The 17,885-nt window shown below is 36.2% G+C and overlaps 1 protein-coding gene across 3 annotated transcripts in view; it reads right to left on the minus strand.

Moving 5' to 3' along the window:
• cadm2a (cell adhesion molecule 2a) overlaps positions 1-17,885 on the minus strand; it is a 477,303-nt gene that overhangs the window by 84,518 nt on the left and 374,900 nt on the right. The window contains exon 3 of one of the 3 annotated variants that reach the window (XM_051907565.1): positions 2,702-2,728. The exons of the other annotated variants lie outside the window; for them this stretch is intronic. Coding sequence (XP_051763525.1) covers positions 2,702-2,728 — 27 coding nt within the window. The remainder of the gene's footprint in view (positions 1-2,701; positions 2,729-17,885) is intronic. 3 annotated transcript variants of the gene reach the window in all.

Here is a 17,885-nt window from a genome sequence, read left to right on the forward strand (position 1 = left end):
ATTTGCACAATTAGACCAGTGTGCAGCTGCTCTTGCCATTGTAAACAAACATCCCAATCACAGTTTCTTAATTGTAGCAAGTTGTTTTTGTCTCTCTTTTTAATGCTGTAATTTACTGCGACAAAAGGGAACAGGAGCGATGCCTATGAAAGTGTCGTCGACAAAAACAACTCTGTTACTCGCTGGGCGCGAACATACACATGGCTACGCGTGGAGTGGGGAAGGGTCCCACTGCAGGCAGATGCCACGCAGGTAAAATTGCCATCTGAGGTGAGTGTGTGAATAGTACATAGTCTCGTGAATTATTCATGAGGAGAGCAGGTGGTTTAGAGGAGTCAGTTGCTGATAGCGTCTCACTCATTCTGTACACATAGGCCTCATTTCATCTACCTGACTCCAAATATTTGCAGTGATAGTTTTTGTTCCTCAAAAAAAATGAGGAAGACCTTTGGGAGAGCTAACAAATGTCACATTCAGATCTATTGCACAGGCAAGATTTTCATTTTTGCGCAGTGTTGGGAGAGCAAGTAACTAAAACAGTCTAGATTTCTCTTTTTACAATAAGTAGCAGTGTAGTACTACAAAGGTGTAACATTATTATTGTGCCCACAGCTTTTTAACTGTTAAATGCTGCTTTTGCAACAATGAAAACATAAGAATCACCATGGCTATGGTGGAGTTGAATGTATGTTTTATTTATTTTTTATTTTTTTTGACTGAGCATGCAAGTATTTGTTTTTGGGTAATCAAAGAAATCTCACTTCTCTTTGGCCTACCAAGTCATACATCACCTCTGTGAACTTCCCCTCATAAATATTTCACTGCCTCTCTCTGAATCACTTAAGTGAAAGTATCTTTTAAATTTTATGTCTAACTATGTGGCAAACAGCAACCGTGAAATTATACAGCCGTGGTCTGAAGGACACACTGTCACAATAAAGGGAAACGAATACAGCCGTAAACCACGGGGTCAGTTTAATGCTCGGCATACAGTAAACATCTTAGATAAAATGCCTTGTATTTTGACACAAGTATAGGCTTGGAGATGAATCCTTAAAACTGCAGCATTGTTGATGGTTTCTTAAATGAAAAATCTTTTCTAGACATGCTGCTTTAAAGTCTCAATATCCATGCTAAACTTTTTGGCATCAGATAGATCTATGAAATGCTGTTACTATAAAATTCACACTTATTGATTATGCTTAAAAAAAAAAAATATATATATATATATGTATTGTTGTCATAATGTAAATATAATGCTTTCAGAATTTTTATGTAAATGTGAGTGGCATTTGTACTTGAGATCTGCTCTCTTGCAGGACCCGCAGTGTGGGAGGGAAGATGTTGTATCCGCAGAAAGTGGGAGAAAGGAATTATTTGCAGGGCTGACATATGATATGATCAATAAATCGTAACATGTTTTTTTTTTTTTTTTTTTTTTTTACATTACTTTAACTCATCAAAATAAGTTAAGCAATTTTCAACTTTTTAAAAATAAGTTGTACAAGATTCAACTAATTTTTTAAGACAGTTTAATATAATTTGTAATGAATTAGCCAAGTTGATTGTACTTGAAAAAATTTAAAGCAACATCTTTTTTTTTTTTTTTTTTTTTTTTTTTACAGTGAACAAAAGTTACTCAAAAATGTATTTTCTAGAATGCTGTTCAGGTTATTTGTCTAATGAACACCAAATAATGATTTATGTTTTTTGATTGTACACAAATTCCCACAAAATTTCACTGAACAAACAGTAAATGTGATCCACCTTTCCTTCTGTGTCACTGGTGTACATATAACTTAGCTCATCTGAATGTGACACTGCTTTTATAAAACAGGTAAATATAAGTTAATATTAAGCAAATTTCGTTTTAGACACAATATTGCCATCTCCTTTGTTATTGCTCTGTCAAACAAAGTCACATCAGAACCGCATCTCTTTAACAGTAATTAACGGTAGTGGTGAAATGAGTCAATGATTCAATGACTCACTCATATTTATATATGAATGAATGATTCACTTTTGAATGAATAGGTTGAGTGAATGATTCATTGCTTGCTTGTATGAATGAATCACCCAATGTGCATACTATCCACCCTATCTGCCCTAAATAGCATTAAATATTACTAATGTCACATACTATTTAGGATGGATAGTATGCACATTGAGACGCAGGCTCAGTGTTGTGAATGAATGATTCAGTGACACACTCATAAAGACAGTCACTTATCGCCACCTACTGGTGTAACGATGTAACCTGCAGAGAGAGTCACTGAAAAACACACAGACTGACAATCAATCAGGAGCAAACACAGACAAACCGAGTGATACAAACAGTGAAATGGTCATATTATGCTTAAGTCTCATTTCACACGAAGGTTAGCCATGCTACAAGTCACTACATGTGACTAAGCTCTGTGGAGCATTGAAGTTCAGAAACTTTCCTGTTAGTTGGAAAAGATGACAAGGAAGAAAGGATGGCAAAGGAAGTAAAGCAAAGGGAGGGAAAGAGTGGTTTAAGGAGGGCTAGGGTAGAGAGGGGTAGTAAATAGCAAAAATAATGGCCGCGTGGAAAGGAACAGGACGGTGGTACTGCCTGCCTGGCTCATAGCACTGATAAGGCAGCTATCTCAGCTCAGCTTATTGAGAATGGTGTCTCCCCATTTATCAAACAGCAGGGAAGATGGAGGATCCAACTCACCTCTCACTTTGTTTTTTGTTGCCGCCACTGGAATCGCAGAGCGTGATGGGGAGGGGAAGGATGGAGAGGATGGAGGGAGGGAAGGAAGAAAGGGAAGGACAGACAGGTTTGGAGGGAGAGAGAGAGGACAGGAGGAGAAAACATTCGATTAGAACAGGCCAGTTTCAAGAGGGTGTAAAATGTGTCAAACTAGCATACTAATCCTCCTGTTGTGTAAATCTCGTTCATATGTGTCTAATTCACAACAATGAGCCACTTGAACTGAATGCTTGTCATTTGCAAACACTATCCACTACGGACTACAGAGGCTCACGATATATACTGCCGATAATATTCAGCTGCACAGACAGGCCAATGCTTTTATACCAAGCATACACAGCTTACCTAATACCACAGAAATGTCTCTGATAAGTGTTGTTGAATAAGAGCATATTTCCAACTTTTTGTTACACTCATTTGTGACACTCTCTCCTAGCATCTATAATCAGCACTTTCCACCAGTAAGGTACAACATATGGTCCAAAACTCCTTTTCTTTGCTAAAGATCATGTTGTTCATCAACCTCAGGAGGTCAGATTACATATAATATGAATAAATAAATAAATAAATAAATAAATAAATGTAGATAAAACATTGCTTTCATTAAATGAACAACAACACAAACCAAATCTATAAAATTAACAAACAAATAAAAATAGAATGGGCTAGATCATGTGGGGCCAACTGTTGTTTTATAGTTTAATTTCAAAATATTTCTTCATTTTTGTTGTTGATCATTATATTTTTTACAATAACTGAATGCTGAAAGTATGTCTAAAAATTGAGAAAATGGAAAAAATATTTTCATTTTCATTTACTTCTTTGTCTTTTTACTTCTTGACATATAGAAAAGGATGATATACTTCTTGTGTAATAATTTTAAGAATATTTTTTTCCACATATAACAATAACGTTATTATATTACATAGCATACATAATTCTTAGTAAATACCTAAAATACATCATATTGTCAATCTTTCAAATAAAAAATGTATAACAATAAAACAAATAATAATAATAATTATTATTATAACACATACACTAATCTTATGTTTTGGTATATGTATTACAATATAGCTTTTATTGTAAAGGGGCAAATCATGCAATACAAAATAAATAGCGTTGCTATATTATTTATAGCTAAATATAATGTTTTTTTTTTTTTTTTGTAATTGCAATTACTGTAAGCTAAATATTAGCATTTTTTGCAATTGCAATTAGTTTTTGTAGTAAGTTAAATTTTCAATTAAATCCAATAGATAATGTCAAAATTATGACACTGCTGTATGATTTTAATTGTTTGATACACTATGAGCACAAGAAAAGTGTTGGATTGTTTTGCGGAATCGGTGTGGGTCTGTCTCAGACGAGTAGAGCCGCAATCCTCTGTTATGTTATTGCTTGGTGAATGGCTATTGATCAGACCAAAGAGCTCTCTGCTACAGACTCCCAATTAGCCAGACACAACAAGCTGTCCGTGCCCGCTGAATGACTGAACAAACAAACCATCCTGATTCTGCCCATCTTCTGACACCAGAAGCATCCACTCAAACAAAGCTATCCATTTATATACCATTAAGCCTGAGTGCTTATAATGCTCAATTATTGTATACAACACAATAACACGAGACAATACTATAGACTGAAGCTGGAAAATGGCTCCTAAATGTTTCAAATAACACTTTCCACTGAAAACAAGAGCACAATGACAAAGCACCTGGCAGCGTGGTGCATTTCTATACATTCAATATGTGTTTCTCTGAGTTTGGCAGACAGTCTGGTGGGGTTAGGGGTCTTTCTGATAATTGTTGCAATCAGGAGGGAAGTGCGCACTCTTTGAAATTCGATTGGCATAGTTCAAAGACGGGCGGATGATGAGACTTGAACCAAAGTGTGTGTTAAAAGTCTAAGAAGAAAGAAATCAAAAGGAGAGAAAACTTCACAAATCTTTCAGCTTCACCCTCCGAGCAGAATCCAGAAGTGCTATCATGAAATTCACCTCACAGTGAACTGTGAATCATTTGTTAGTACTCTGAAGGCATAAATACATCAATTGGTTCTACTTGCTTACCGAAAACTAGAAGAAAAAAGAGACAAGATAGACAGAAAAATAATATTTCACCCCAAACTCTGTTCACAGGAATCAAATTTATCTAAAAGTCTGATTTGTGTCAATAAAGTGTTGTACCCACCCAATGCAATGTGATCTGAACTATTTAATTGCCTTATATCAACACACTCTCATGGCAATTCATAACTATTATACGTTTTAGCCAATTGGTGGCTAATTTATATGAATTTGAATGATCTCATTCATACTATTTCATACAATCTGCTTACACTCCTTTGACGATTAGGTTTAGGGGTAACCTTTTTTAAAAAAAATCTTACATTTTCGTATAAATCAAATTGTACAAATTCACACAAAAGCACCACATCGTAAAATAATTACATTTTCTCATGAAATTGGGTTGCTTGTACACATTTATAAGGGTACAAAATGAAGATTTGGTTTGTTTCTGGTCTAAAGTTGGAAATATATAACCCAAAATGTCATAAAAAACTAAAAGAAGTGTCTAGAAAGTGAAGAAGTGGTCATCAGTGTGGAGATTTGCTGAGTGCCTTTTACTTTAAACTCATCGTTGGTTGAATTTGAGTCTTTTCAGGCCTTGGTTGAAATTGTGGAAAAGTTTTGACTGACAGCGACTAAGCAGCATCCTCCAGGGATGCATTACCCAAGTCTGGCTGGGTTGTGTAGGAGGAAGAAATAGGAAGGAGAGGAAAGAGAGGAGAAAGGGCCACCAGTCTCCTTCAGCCAAAAAGGTGACAAAAATCCCAGTATGCCATTTTGAGAATTCTAACCATCAGTTAATAATTCAACACACCTGCATTATTGATGCTGGGAAAAGCTCAGATCAAGGGGGCCGAGATCTTCGGTACAATGCTTGACAACTTGTGGTTGAACAGTCGTGCACGACACACACTACACCAAACACGCAACAGCATCCACACACATACACAAAAAAACAATGAAGGATGTCCCGGTTGGGCTACTTTGTGTGCGGATGATTTATCCACTCAGTTGTGAGCCCTAAACTTTTGTTTTAGTGGGAAAGACCTCCCGCTGAATCCAAGCAGTAAATTCTGCTGTCTGTAATACCATTACAATGATTGAACAACAGGAGGAGAAACAAATGGACTTGATTTAAGCCACGCTGAAGAAATCACTCACTATTGGTGGACTACAGAACGGAACTCATTCCTTAGATGATGTTCCAGAACATTCCTCAAAGGAAGTTCAATATCATACTACTTGTGGGGGGATTACAGGTATCTTTCTTGGCCTACTGATCATTTAAAGAAGTCTCTCCCATTTTGCAGCAATTTTTGCTAATGTGAAATCAGTTTTTGAAGTGGGGAACAGACTGAGAAAATGGAAGTGAAAAATGTTGATTAGTCTGTGCAAAAAATTGTGTTCCAAAACCAAATGAACTGCATATCTAGAAAGCTTTTTTTTTTTTACCATCTTATGGACATTTGAGATATGCCTGCTGCTTTCTGAGATACATAATTTTGACCAAATTATATAGCAGTATAACATGTTTAGCTCATGAAGGCGACAATCATAGAATGCATTGTGAAAAACTATTCAATTAACAACTAAATCAATTTTACAAAATATTTGTGTCCAATATGTTTATGAGATTATCAGTGTTGTTATTAACTAAAACTAAAAATATTAAAAATAGGTTTCCCAAACACGCTCTCCATCTGCTATTGGTTGGCTAAATAGATAGCCCCGCCCCCAAACTCAAGGCATTGGTTGAGTTATAGTAATGTTCCCATGATTACATGTTTTTCTGGAATTGTTTTTCTTCAAATGCTTTCAAATAGAGTTTGATGTTAGCATGTTGCTAACCTAACACACATGCACACATTCCGCATTTGACTGCTCCAGACACGTCGACATGCCCGCCATTTTGGAATGATCAGTGTGTTGTCATTCACAGTAAGAATCAATGATGCCACAACATGTGTTGTCTTTGTGTTTTTATATTTATAACAGTAACTCAATATTACAGATTTTTATACTATGGTAACGTTTTAATGTCATACTACCTGATGCCTTCATCTTGTATTGTGTTAGTTTAGCAAAATCATCTGCTGAAGTCTATTCCAGATATAAATATTCATACATTCGTCTAACTATATTTGCAGACGCACAGTCAACATGCTCTCAAATGTTTTTAGCAAATGTATGCAAATGATAAGTATTTACAATCTTATTTACTAATAAACACATGAAATGTAGTGTTTTTTAAATTGTTCTCCTGATTTGTAGTTTAATTTTTATGGTTAAATCATATTGTAGGCTACTGGGTGACATAATCTTTCTTTATTTGCTATACGACTATAAATCTATTTCGATCCAGCATCTTTTTTTTCCTTCGGGCCCTTTAAATATTCAAAGCGAGGTCCTTTACCAACGTCATGCCACATGCGGTGCAAATCACAAGCAGAAGTCAGCGCTCTGCACCTTTCAAGCGCTTGAGCGGTGGCAGCGTAGCAATAGCTCCTGATTGCTAATACCCTGTTTGTGCTGTTTCAGAATGGTAATTTGGCAATTTAGCGTAGCCGCAAGCACTCGCTGCGCTATAGCGCCCCGGTGAGAGGGAGAAATAAATAGCATAAAATCAAATGAAATAACATGAAATAAAATCAGGAAGAGCCAGCGTTTAGGGCTCATTACTTCTCCACTCCTGCAGAGGGTTCTGGTGAACCTAAATGAGGCAAAATAAAATCAGCATCTCTTACACACACACACACACTCTCTCTCTCTCTCTCTCTCTCTCTCTCTCTCTCTCTCTCTCTCTCTCTTTTTCTCGCTTTAAAGATCTTCTGTTCTTCTGAGAATGAGAAGGTGAGCTGATATCACAGTCACAAGACTACTGGTACAGCCATGAGTGACATCAGACAGGATCACAGGATCAGGATCCATACACTTTTGTTTGGATTTTTTTTCCAAAAGAAGAAAATATAGGCCTATACACACCCTGACAAAAGTCTTGTCGCCTATCCAAGTTGTAGAAACAACAAATAATAACTTGACTTCTAGTTGATCATTTGGAATCAGAAGTGGCTTATATGAAAGGCAAAGGCCTCTAGATTAGCTTATTTTACCAAAATAAAATCGTATCATGCCTTGATTTTTAATTATTTAATTAGGACAGAAAGGTCAGACTTTGCTTAGACAAAAGTCTTGTCACATCTTTAAAGGATTCAACCAATCACAGATTAGAGCGTCACCTGTGACAAATACTGTAACACATTCCCAGGTGTGTAGAAGAAGAACCCCAGCACACCCAACCTTCATTTGAAATGCATCCTGACCTCTGACAGCATGCCAAAGATTCAACCACAGACCAAAGTGCTGATCATCAAGAGCCTGAAGACCAAGTCTCCTGCTGAGGTGGCAGACATCTTTAATGTATCTAAACGTCAAGTGGAGAGGATAAGAAAAAGATTTGAAGAAACTGGTGAAGTTCATGATAGGCCCAGGTCAGGCAGAACCCGTAAGATAACTGTTCGAGAGGACCGTTTGTTGGTTCGACAGTCCAGCGCCAGCCCTTTTTCAACTGCAGCAGAGCTACATAACGACTGGTCACCAGAAACCCCTGTATCTATAAGAACAGTTTGTCGAATTCTGTCACACAGTTGTCTCAATGGCCGAATTAGTGCTCAGAAACCAGCATTAAACAGAAGACAACTAAAAAACCGTGTTGCATTTGCCAAGGCCCACAGCTTGCAGGAAGGATGGACTGTAGAAAAGTGGCAGAGGGTTGATTTTTTTTCGATTTTTCCATCTATTGAACTGCATCCCAATCGTCACAAATACTGCAGAAGACCTATCGGAACCCACATGGACCCAAGATTCACACAGAAAACAGTCAAGTTCGGTGGAGGAAAAATCATGGTTTGGGGTTACATTCAGTATGGGGGCGTGCGAGAGATCTGCAGAGTGGATGGCAACATCAACAGCCTGAGGTATCAAGACATTCTTGCTGCCCATTACATTCCAAACCACAGGAGAGGGCAAATTCTTCAGCAGGATGGCGCTTCTTCTCATACTTCAGCCTCCACATCAAAGTTCCTGAAAGCAAAGAAGGTCAAGGTGCTCCAGGATTGGCCAGCCCAGTCACCAGACATGAACATTATTGAGCATATCTGGGGTAAGATGGTGGAGGCATTGAAGATGAAACCATAGAATCTTGATGAACTCTGGGAGTCCTGCAAAAATGCTTTCTTTGCCATTCCAGATGACTTTATTAATAAGTTATTTGAGTCATTGCCAAGATGTATGAATGCAGTCCTCCAAGCTCATAGGAGTCATACACAATATTAATTATTTTTCTACTGCACCATGACTTTGTTCTGTACTGTACATTATTTCTGTTAAGTGACAAGACTTTTGTCTAAGTAAAGTCTGACCTTACTGTCCTAATTAAATAATTTAAAATCAAGGCATGATAAGATTTTATTTTGGTAAAATAAGCATAATCTAGAGGCCTTTGCCTTTCATATAAGCCACTTCTGATTCCAAATGATCAACTAGAAGTCAAGTTATTATTTGTTGTTCCTACAACTTGGATAGACGACAAGACTTTTGTCAGGGTGTGTATATTTTTTTTTTAAAATTATGTAAGAAAACAGTGGGGGCATCGGCTTCAACTAGGGGGCTATAATCTCACTAATAAAAATAAGCATATCTGCATATTTCTGAATGTTCTTTGAATGTTCAAAACGTCCAGTTTTTAAAATGTTTTAAAAAAAAAAAAATTTCGTGGTTTTGCAAACGTTATGGGAACATTTCATTTCATAACTGTGCAAAGATTATGGGAATGTTACTTTTAAATGTTCTCTGAACATTCTGAAACAAGTAGTAACATTTAAAAAATGTTAGACGAACATTCAACTAAAACTTTTCAGAACAAAAATTCAATGAATGATGCATAAATAATGTTTCATGTTAACATTTTTAGAACATTATTAAAGACCAGATCATTTTAAACAAACATTTTATTAATGTTGCTGGAAGAACATTTGTTCAAAACTTTGAGGGAACCTTGAAGAAAACCAGAACGTTAACCAAAGTTCTGAGAATGTTCCCTGTTAGCTGGGTTATCACAATACAGTACTGTAAGAAAGAAAGAAACTTTAAAAAAAAGGACAATGTAAATGCTTTATATTCCAAATATTAATATGCTACAGTGATAAAGAAGCATTTGATCTGACAGATTCTCTTTCATTCGCTCTCTCACACACACAAATCTGATTTCCTTTGGTTACATTCTGTTTGTAGTTGCATCTTCAGTACCATTCTCATTCTTTTATCATTCTCTCTCTCTCTCTCTCTCTCTCTCTCTCTCTCTCACACACACACACACACACACACACACACACACTTCGTTGTTCCATATTTCATGCTCATAATCAAAAGAGAGCAGTGCCTGACACATACAGAGTGTGATTTGGATCCAGGTTAATCCCAGTCACACACTTGATATATTAAAAATGTCACACGAGGGCTTCAATAATTGCAGGGCTTTCATTTAACCTTGTGTTTAAGTGCATACAAATGACACGCTTACCTAAATATGATCTTGTTTGAATCTTCCACCATCCATGCGAAGGAAAAAGTCATTTTTATTCCCAGATAAAATTACTTGAACCATTGAGTTACATCATGCTAACAAATATTTATTAAAGAAATCTGTTTAATGATTCCCATTAGGACTTACATTAGCAAGAAACTGCTCTGCAAGTGAGATACAGCAAAACATTTTAAATCTATTTTCTGCTTTCAGCCAAAAAACATTGCAATTTACAGGCAGCAACCAACTGTTTAAAGGGCAGAAGTAAAAACATTAATTTTCTAATAATACAAAGGGTCAACTGCACCAAAAACAAACAAACAACAACAACAACAACAACAACAACAACAACAAAAAACCTTCTACACAAACTCCTCAACATTCCTAATTAGTTTTTATTGTGTTTTGTTTTTTTGCAAAAACCCCAAAACAACTTGGTGCAATTGTGGAATTTAAATGTTGTGCAGTTTCATTGATGTTAGTGGTAGTCACCCAAAAACATTATTTATATATATACAAGAAACGTCTCATTTTTTCAAGCCAAACAATAGAAGTCATCCTTCAAAATATGTTCCACAGAAGAAAGAGCATCACCCAGGTTTGAACGACATGAAGATGAATAAATGAAGACAGTATTTTCATTTTTGGCTGAACTATCCCTTTAATAGCTGTTAATATCCTTTTCAGAGTGAGTGTTTGTAAAGGAAAACCTTGTAGGAGGTATCGAATGAAATTATTAATACAATAGGCCAGCTAAATTATAAATGATTTCCTGGAAAATGCTTCTGGCACTTTGATTCAGTTTTATTGCAATATCTTTGCAGTAGGTGCCATTGGTTAAACAATGGATGTGTTATGCATAATTCCATTCAAAAACAAACATATTTTTTGCCACATGGAGCAGCAATTAACATAATTGGACACAAATAAAACTAATTGGATGTGAGCAGGTTGATTCTGTAACAAACACCCCCCACAGCTAACCCACATTCTGGCACCATCCCTGCTTTCCGCCCACCTGGGAGAGCTGATTTACTAGTACGGCAACAGAATTCCTCAAATATTCTCATCTTTTCATCAAACCTTTATCAAGTTCATACATTTCAATTCAGTACATGTGACCTCTCGGAATTTATAAACCCCTACACGTAATGAATTCAGAAGAATACACACACACACACATTCTGAGTCAGTTGCTATGATAAGAGCGCAATATTAATCACTACGGCCTAGCTGGGATTTCATGTACATTTTGCTCACAGGCTGCCACAAAAAAAAAAACACTTTATAAACGCAGAATCTTGTGAAACCTTAATGCAAGGTTTGTCATTTTGTCATTGACAACTGTATAGCACAACAAAAATCATCCTGTCAGGAACTTTTCACTCAGTTACAGTACATGTAAAAGGAAGTCTGTGTTAGTATGTTAGCATGCTAGCACAGGCCTAAATAAGGTAAACATTCGATATCTAAAGTTTAAAATTAGATCAAGCACAATCACACAAATTGGACTGGAAATTATTTCATCTGGGTATTTTCATGTTCTTTGCTACAAACCCATGAGTCATTGCTTGATAGGCAAACGCTGACCATCTTCATGCAAATGGGCTAATAAATCTAATCACGCCCACTTAAACGAGCCTTTTCCGAGTCCTCTTTATTACATCTCGTCGATTCTACCTTGTTGTCTCACATTACAAAGAGGCACTGTTGTGTTTGTTTTTCATTTAATCGTGAATATTTGATTTACCCTCCTTAAAGTGATTATGCCGGAATTCTTCGGCACCAACCTGCTCATCATTTAAATAAACAAAAAGGCCCAGCTGAGCCGTAAACGCAATCACCTCTGCACACAATACATGACTGTGGGCGCTAGTATGCAAATAGTTTCCTGGATGAACAAAAAAACTTTACTTTGACCCTACAAATAAATTCTATTCAAAACCAGAGACTTGATTTGAGGCGAATGGATGGATCAGACTCAAATCAAACCTAACTAACCGTCAAAAGGCCAACTTAGAGTGACTGTGGCTTAATGCTTGACTTTTAAGTGAGAACACCTCTAGTCTCTCGGATTTGAGTGGTATGCTGGGAAAGGTCATGTCTGCAAAGTATGAGTGTTAAAATCTTTCTGTCTCTTTCCTCAAATCAGTCTAAATCAAGAAGGTAATGAATCTGTTAGCGGTATAGCATTCATCTCAGTAGTATAGTCACTTGACTCAAGTCCTTGATCTATACACTTCATCTGAGACTTACTGACATAAAAGCACAAAAATTCAATGTCAGGGCCCTATTTTAATGATTTAAGCGTATGGTCTAAAGTGCACGGCACAAGTGCACTTAGGGCGTGTCCAAATCCACTTTTGCTAGTTTAACGAAGGGAAAAATATTATGTTACCTTTAAATAACAAAAAAAATATTGCGCCATTGACTTTAGACCAGGTTTTTGTTAGTCAATGGCAGAGTCTATTTCAGTTGCCTCAAAATAGCAACATGCCAACAATGCGCCTAATCACACCTCGTTTTGAGACCAGCATGCGCACAAATGGGTGCAAATGCATTTGCTATTTAAACAACATGGCACAGGACATGAAAATGATAACTGCGCTGGGCTGAAACTAACAAAAAACACTTGCGTTGTGCCTGGTGTATGATAGGGCCGCATTGTGCCGGGTGTATGATAGGGCCCTCAGAGTCAATCAGGAAGCAAATGATCTTTCAAATGTACTACTATAAGAAACGAGAAGTGAAACATTCTGGTTTGTCTGATAAACAAACTATCACATAGAGAGCTTCCTCTTTGTGACATTCACTTAAACTAAAGTTACACTTTGAAATGTGTGATTTCTTATATTTGTGTGTAAATGTTGAGTGAACATTATGCAACCATATCTGAGCATGGCTCAAAAATACTTTTTTTTTTTTTTTTTTTCCAATGGCCCCAACACAAAAAGAATCAATTGTTATATTATGCATTGTATTTTTAATATACAAGAATGTATTTTTATGTATAAAAAAAAAAAAAAAAATGAAAATGAAAATGCTAACTAAGACTGCATTTGTTTGATCAAAAATACAGTAAAAACAGTGAGAAGTATTGCTGGAATTTAAAAGAATTTCCATTTTTTTTTTACAATGTTATATATTTATGTGATGCAAAGCTGAGTTTTCAGCATCATTTCTCCAGTCTTCAGTGTCACATGATCATTCAGAGATTATTCTAATATCCTGATTTGCTGCTCAAGAAACATTTCTTCTTATTACCAATGTTTAAAACATTTTTGTGGAAACCATTTTTTTTTCTTTTTTTTCTTTCAGGATTCTTTGATGTTTAGAAAGTTCAAAAGAACAGCATTTATTTGAAATATTTATATTTTTACTGTCACTTTTGATCAATTTAATGAATTTCCACTGAATTATATTTTTTATATATTTAAAAAAAAAAAAAATAATGTAAGCAGAAATATTGCAAATGACTATATATATATTCAAATATACTTCAATTAATTAATGAGAACATGTAAATAGATGAAGCTAAAATATAAAAGAGATTTCTGAACCTTTCTACTCAAGAAAAATGACAAGTAATACTTCTGACTCGACAAACGACCAATACAATACACACTCGCACCATTTTACCAAACATTCTAGTCAATATTCAACAATTCAGCCTGAGGTCACAGTGTACAAATGCCTCAATCATTCACACATTCTGCCACATTTCTCTTAAAAGACAGAGTGAAAAGGATAGAACTTTGATCTTTAAATATTTTGCCCATCTCCCCAGGCCTTGTTTCACACAGCAGTTCAGTAAAACCCCGGACCCCCTACAGTGACTGGTGCAGCCGGCAGCTCTATAAAACACTGACACTTTGGACATTAAAAAAAATCCCTTATGTGCTGGTGTTACATTTTCCAATTTCCAGTAAGCTGAAGGATACAGAAATCATGAATCTTTCAAACGAGTGGAGTCAAACAGGTACTGCTAAGAATGACAGACAGCTGGGGCATGCCCATTACTCAACCACATATTTTTTTTTCCACGCATTTCGCTCTGTTTCTTCAAATGAATAGTTTAGAGCAAGCTCGTATCTTGTGATTGATAGATTGAGGGGGGAAAATTGTTTCCAGACATGAGCAAAAACAGCATAAGCAGAGGCCTGTTGACAATAAAATATAATTTTTCTGCACATCATGAAGAGAAGAAATCTTCAGACACAATCAGAGTAATAAAATATGAAGAATTGAAAAGAAGAGGTTACTAATTGCTCGAAGATAGATTTATTCAGTCTAAATTAGAACAAACCTTTTCAAAAGATATTTATTGTTATATTATATCATTTCAAATTATTATATTGTATTATATTTCAAATAATAAATATATTTTATATATATATATATATATATATATATATATATATATATAATACACACACACACACACACACATATGATAACCTATAAAATTATTCTTATATTATATTGTGAATAATACATAAAAACAATTAAAAAAAACTTAAAGATTATTTTATCCAAATATATCTAAATTTATATGTTTTATAATACATAAAATAATTACTCTTTAAATATATAATATAATTAATATAATATAATATAATATCTCCTTTTGAACAGTTTTATAAAAAAGACATGAGGGTAAATAAATGATGACAATTTTCATTTTTGGACTATCCTTTTCATTTTTTGAACTATCCCTTTGAAGACTCAGAAAACTTTTTATAAATATTTAAAAATATATATATATAAGTTGGTTCAAAACAAGTGTGAGTAATAGAAAAGAGGAAGTGTGGCGTATTCATATCTTTGGATCTAAAGAGGAACGGAAGACAGAATGAAAACAGACTATACAGAGCAAATGTCAGACTGTCAATATTTCATAACAAGACCTGGCCTCTCATTTTCAGGCTACTTTTATTTCTTTTCACTGTGTCACTTTGTGAAAACTCGCTAACAAAGACTTCTGAGCGCAGTTTTGAAGTTTGACGACTCCTGAGGGAAGGCTCTTCATCAATGACCGGTGAAATCGATGCCGATAGAGCAGCCGTGCGACTGTGTGTCAGTTTTTCTGTAATGAGGATAGCGTGAAGCCCTCAAAGGGAAAGACAGAGATGGAGAGAGAAAGAGAGGAGATGGTCCGTCACAGGAGGGAGATGTTTTCTAAGAAAGTGTCTTTTAGATGACAGGGGAAAAAAATCTCTGCTTTTTACCTGCTGTGAATGTTAGTCTGACTTTTCCCTTCCATATGCCTTTTACCATAAGAAATTGTGGTGTTTGAACAAATCAGCATGTTTTGGTGACTCTCTAGGGTTGTTTGTCAGAAGAGGGATGAAGGGGAAGTTTATCCACCCTCATCCACCCCAAGGCCTGCTTGTATAACTCGTCCATATTTCCTTCCGTCTATTATTCATTTACCACACAGAAGCGCAGGCCCTCGTTCACGGCACGCAATCCACACACAGAATTCATAAATACATAAGGGGCCACTTGATAAAGCAATTTAGTGTGCATCTGACAGCATAAAGACACCTGGGATTTGCGCATGAGGATGGAATCGAGGTCAGCAGAAACATCTTTCCAGTCATACTGTAACCACACGCAGTGTCGCTGCAAAAACGGACCCCTCGGATTGTGCATTATTCAGGACTTCCTCCGTCTTTTACGATACAACATTAATCACAGCAGAGCAGCGTTTTCAGGCCAGTCTGTGTGTGGTTACTTGCATAACGTGCCAAACACTTCCGGAATGATCAGGCTGATCGCCATCACCCAAAACCTTGTAACATTGTTTGATCACTACATAATTCCCACACTTCCATTTGTGCTATTTCACGGGTTTGGTGACTTCATTGTTATTCTAAAATGCATAAAATAGCAACAGGCTTGGTAAGAAAGAAAAAAAAAACTTTTCTACAGCAGGTGGGCTGGAAATGCTGTCGTACTGTGTTTTTGTGTAAGGGTGGGTATCTGCAGGCAGCGCTGGGGGACTTTTAATAGTTTAAAGCAGATGAGACTCAGTCTAACACTTGATTCGCTCTTTTTAGCCTGCAGTTTCAGTTACTGTAGTCTATGGGCACTGCTGTTTCGCTGACATCTGATATTGCTTTCAACTATGTGCCTCTAATGAAGTTTGGCTGGAACAGCAGTACTGAGTCAGGCAGTCCAGTGAGGCTTCACTTTATGTCTAACACTAGTTTTATTGGAGTAAAAGACTTAAACATCAATGCTTAAATTAACCTCTATGTTTCTGCGGCAGCAACCCACTATGGGCAGTGCAAATTATTGTACACTGCGTGCTGGAAAAACATATTGTACCTTTGTGAAATATAATATTTGATTATCTCCGACTTAAGATGAAGCTAAGCATCCCATAATAACCCAACTTACAATAAAGGAGCTCATTTACTGTATTGCTTTTAACTCATTAACAACAACTTCATGTTATTGGTTTGAGTGTTATTGCCGATCTGACATTTATGGACAAGTATTAATGATTTAAATTTGTAGCGAAAAGTTCACTGCTACAAATCAGCCCTTCAATATTCTTCAGCATGAACAAACAGTGACCTTTCTGCTGACGTTAAAGGACACTTTGTTTATCAGTTTACCATCAGCTTTAACCCGGTTTTCTTTACCAGATGAGTTCTGCCTTCTTCAACTCTTATACCTCAAGAAACACAGTTCTCCATTCACAGACCGGATGTTTATTGCTATGAGATATGAATTCCAGCAGGACGAGGCCTATGTCACATCCTCCGCCATTTTGATTCCCACAATGCCTTCGTCCGCTGCTGTATCCTCCTCTAATCGTTAGTTTATTGACACAGATTTTTCATTTTGATACATATAATTACAACCCAGGCTTATGAAATATATATGCTTGTGGCTACATTTTTGCAAAATGATATGTTGCTTCTTGCACGTTTTGTGTGACATGTCCAGTGAGTGGCGCTAAAAAGCATGTTCAAATTAAATGTCTGGTGTGTGGGGTTAAAAGGTGAATGCTCTGTCGCATTTGAAACCAACATACTTCCTCCACTTAAAGGGTTAGTTCACCCAAAAATGAAAACTCTGTCATTAAGTACTCACCCTCATGTTGTTCCACACCTGTAAGACATTCGTTCATCTTCGGAACACAAATTAAGATATTTTTGTTGAAATCCGAAAGCTGTCTGACTCATCCATAGACAGCAATTGTTTAACCCTTTCGCACGTAAGTTTACAATATTCTGGCTGACCCCCCAGCGTGACCAGGCGACCGTTATTTAGAACGTATCACTTTATTGTTTCCATAGTGACGCGTCATTGCTTGTCACGTCACACACCGCAGCGCTGTATAACTGATAGTCTGCTTTTATTTCATTTTTTATTCAAAATATTCACTAATTTGTTAGCTATAACATGAAATATCTGATATTCAGATTGTCAAATATGAGCAAGTGGATGTGTTTTGCTGTTTATACACCTTTATAATG

The sequence above is a fragment of the Ctenopharyngodon idella genome, chromosome 10, assembly GCF_019924925.1.
Source record: "Ctenopharyngodon idella isolate HZGC_01 chromosome 10, HZGC01, whole genome shotgun sequence".
Taxonomy (NCBI): Eukaryota; Metazoa; Chordata; class Actinopteri; order Cypriniformes; family Xenocyprididae; genus Ctenopharyngodon; species Ctenopharyngodon idella.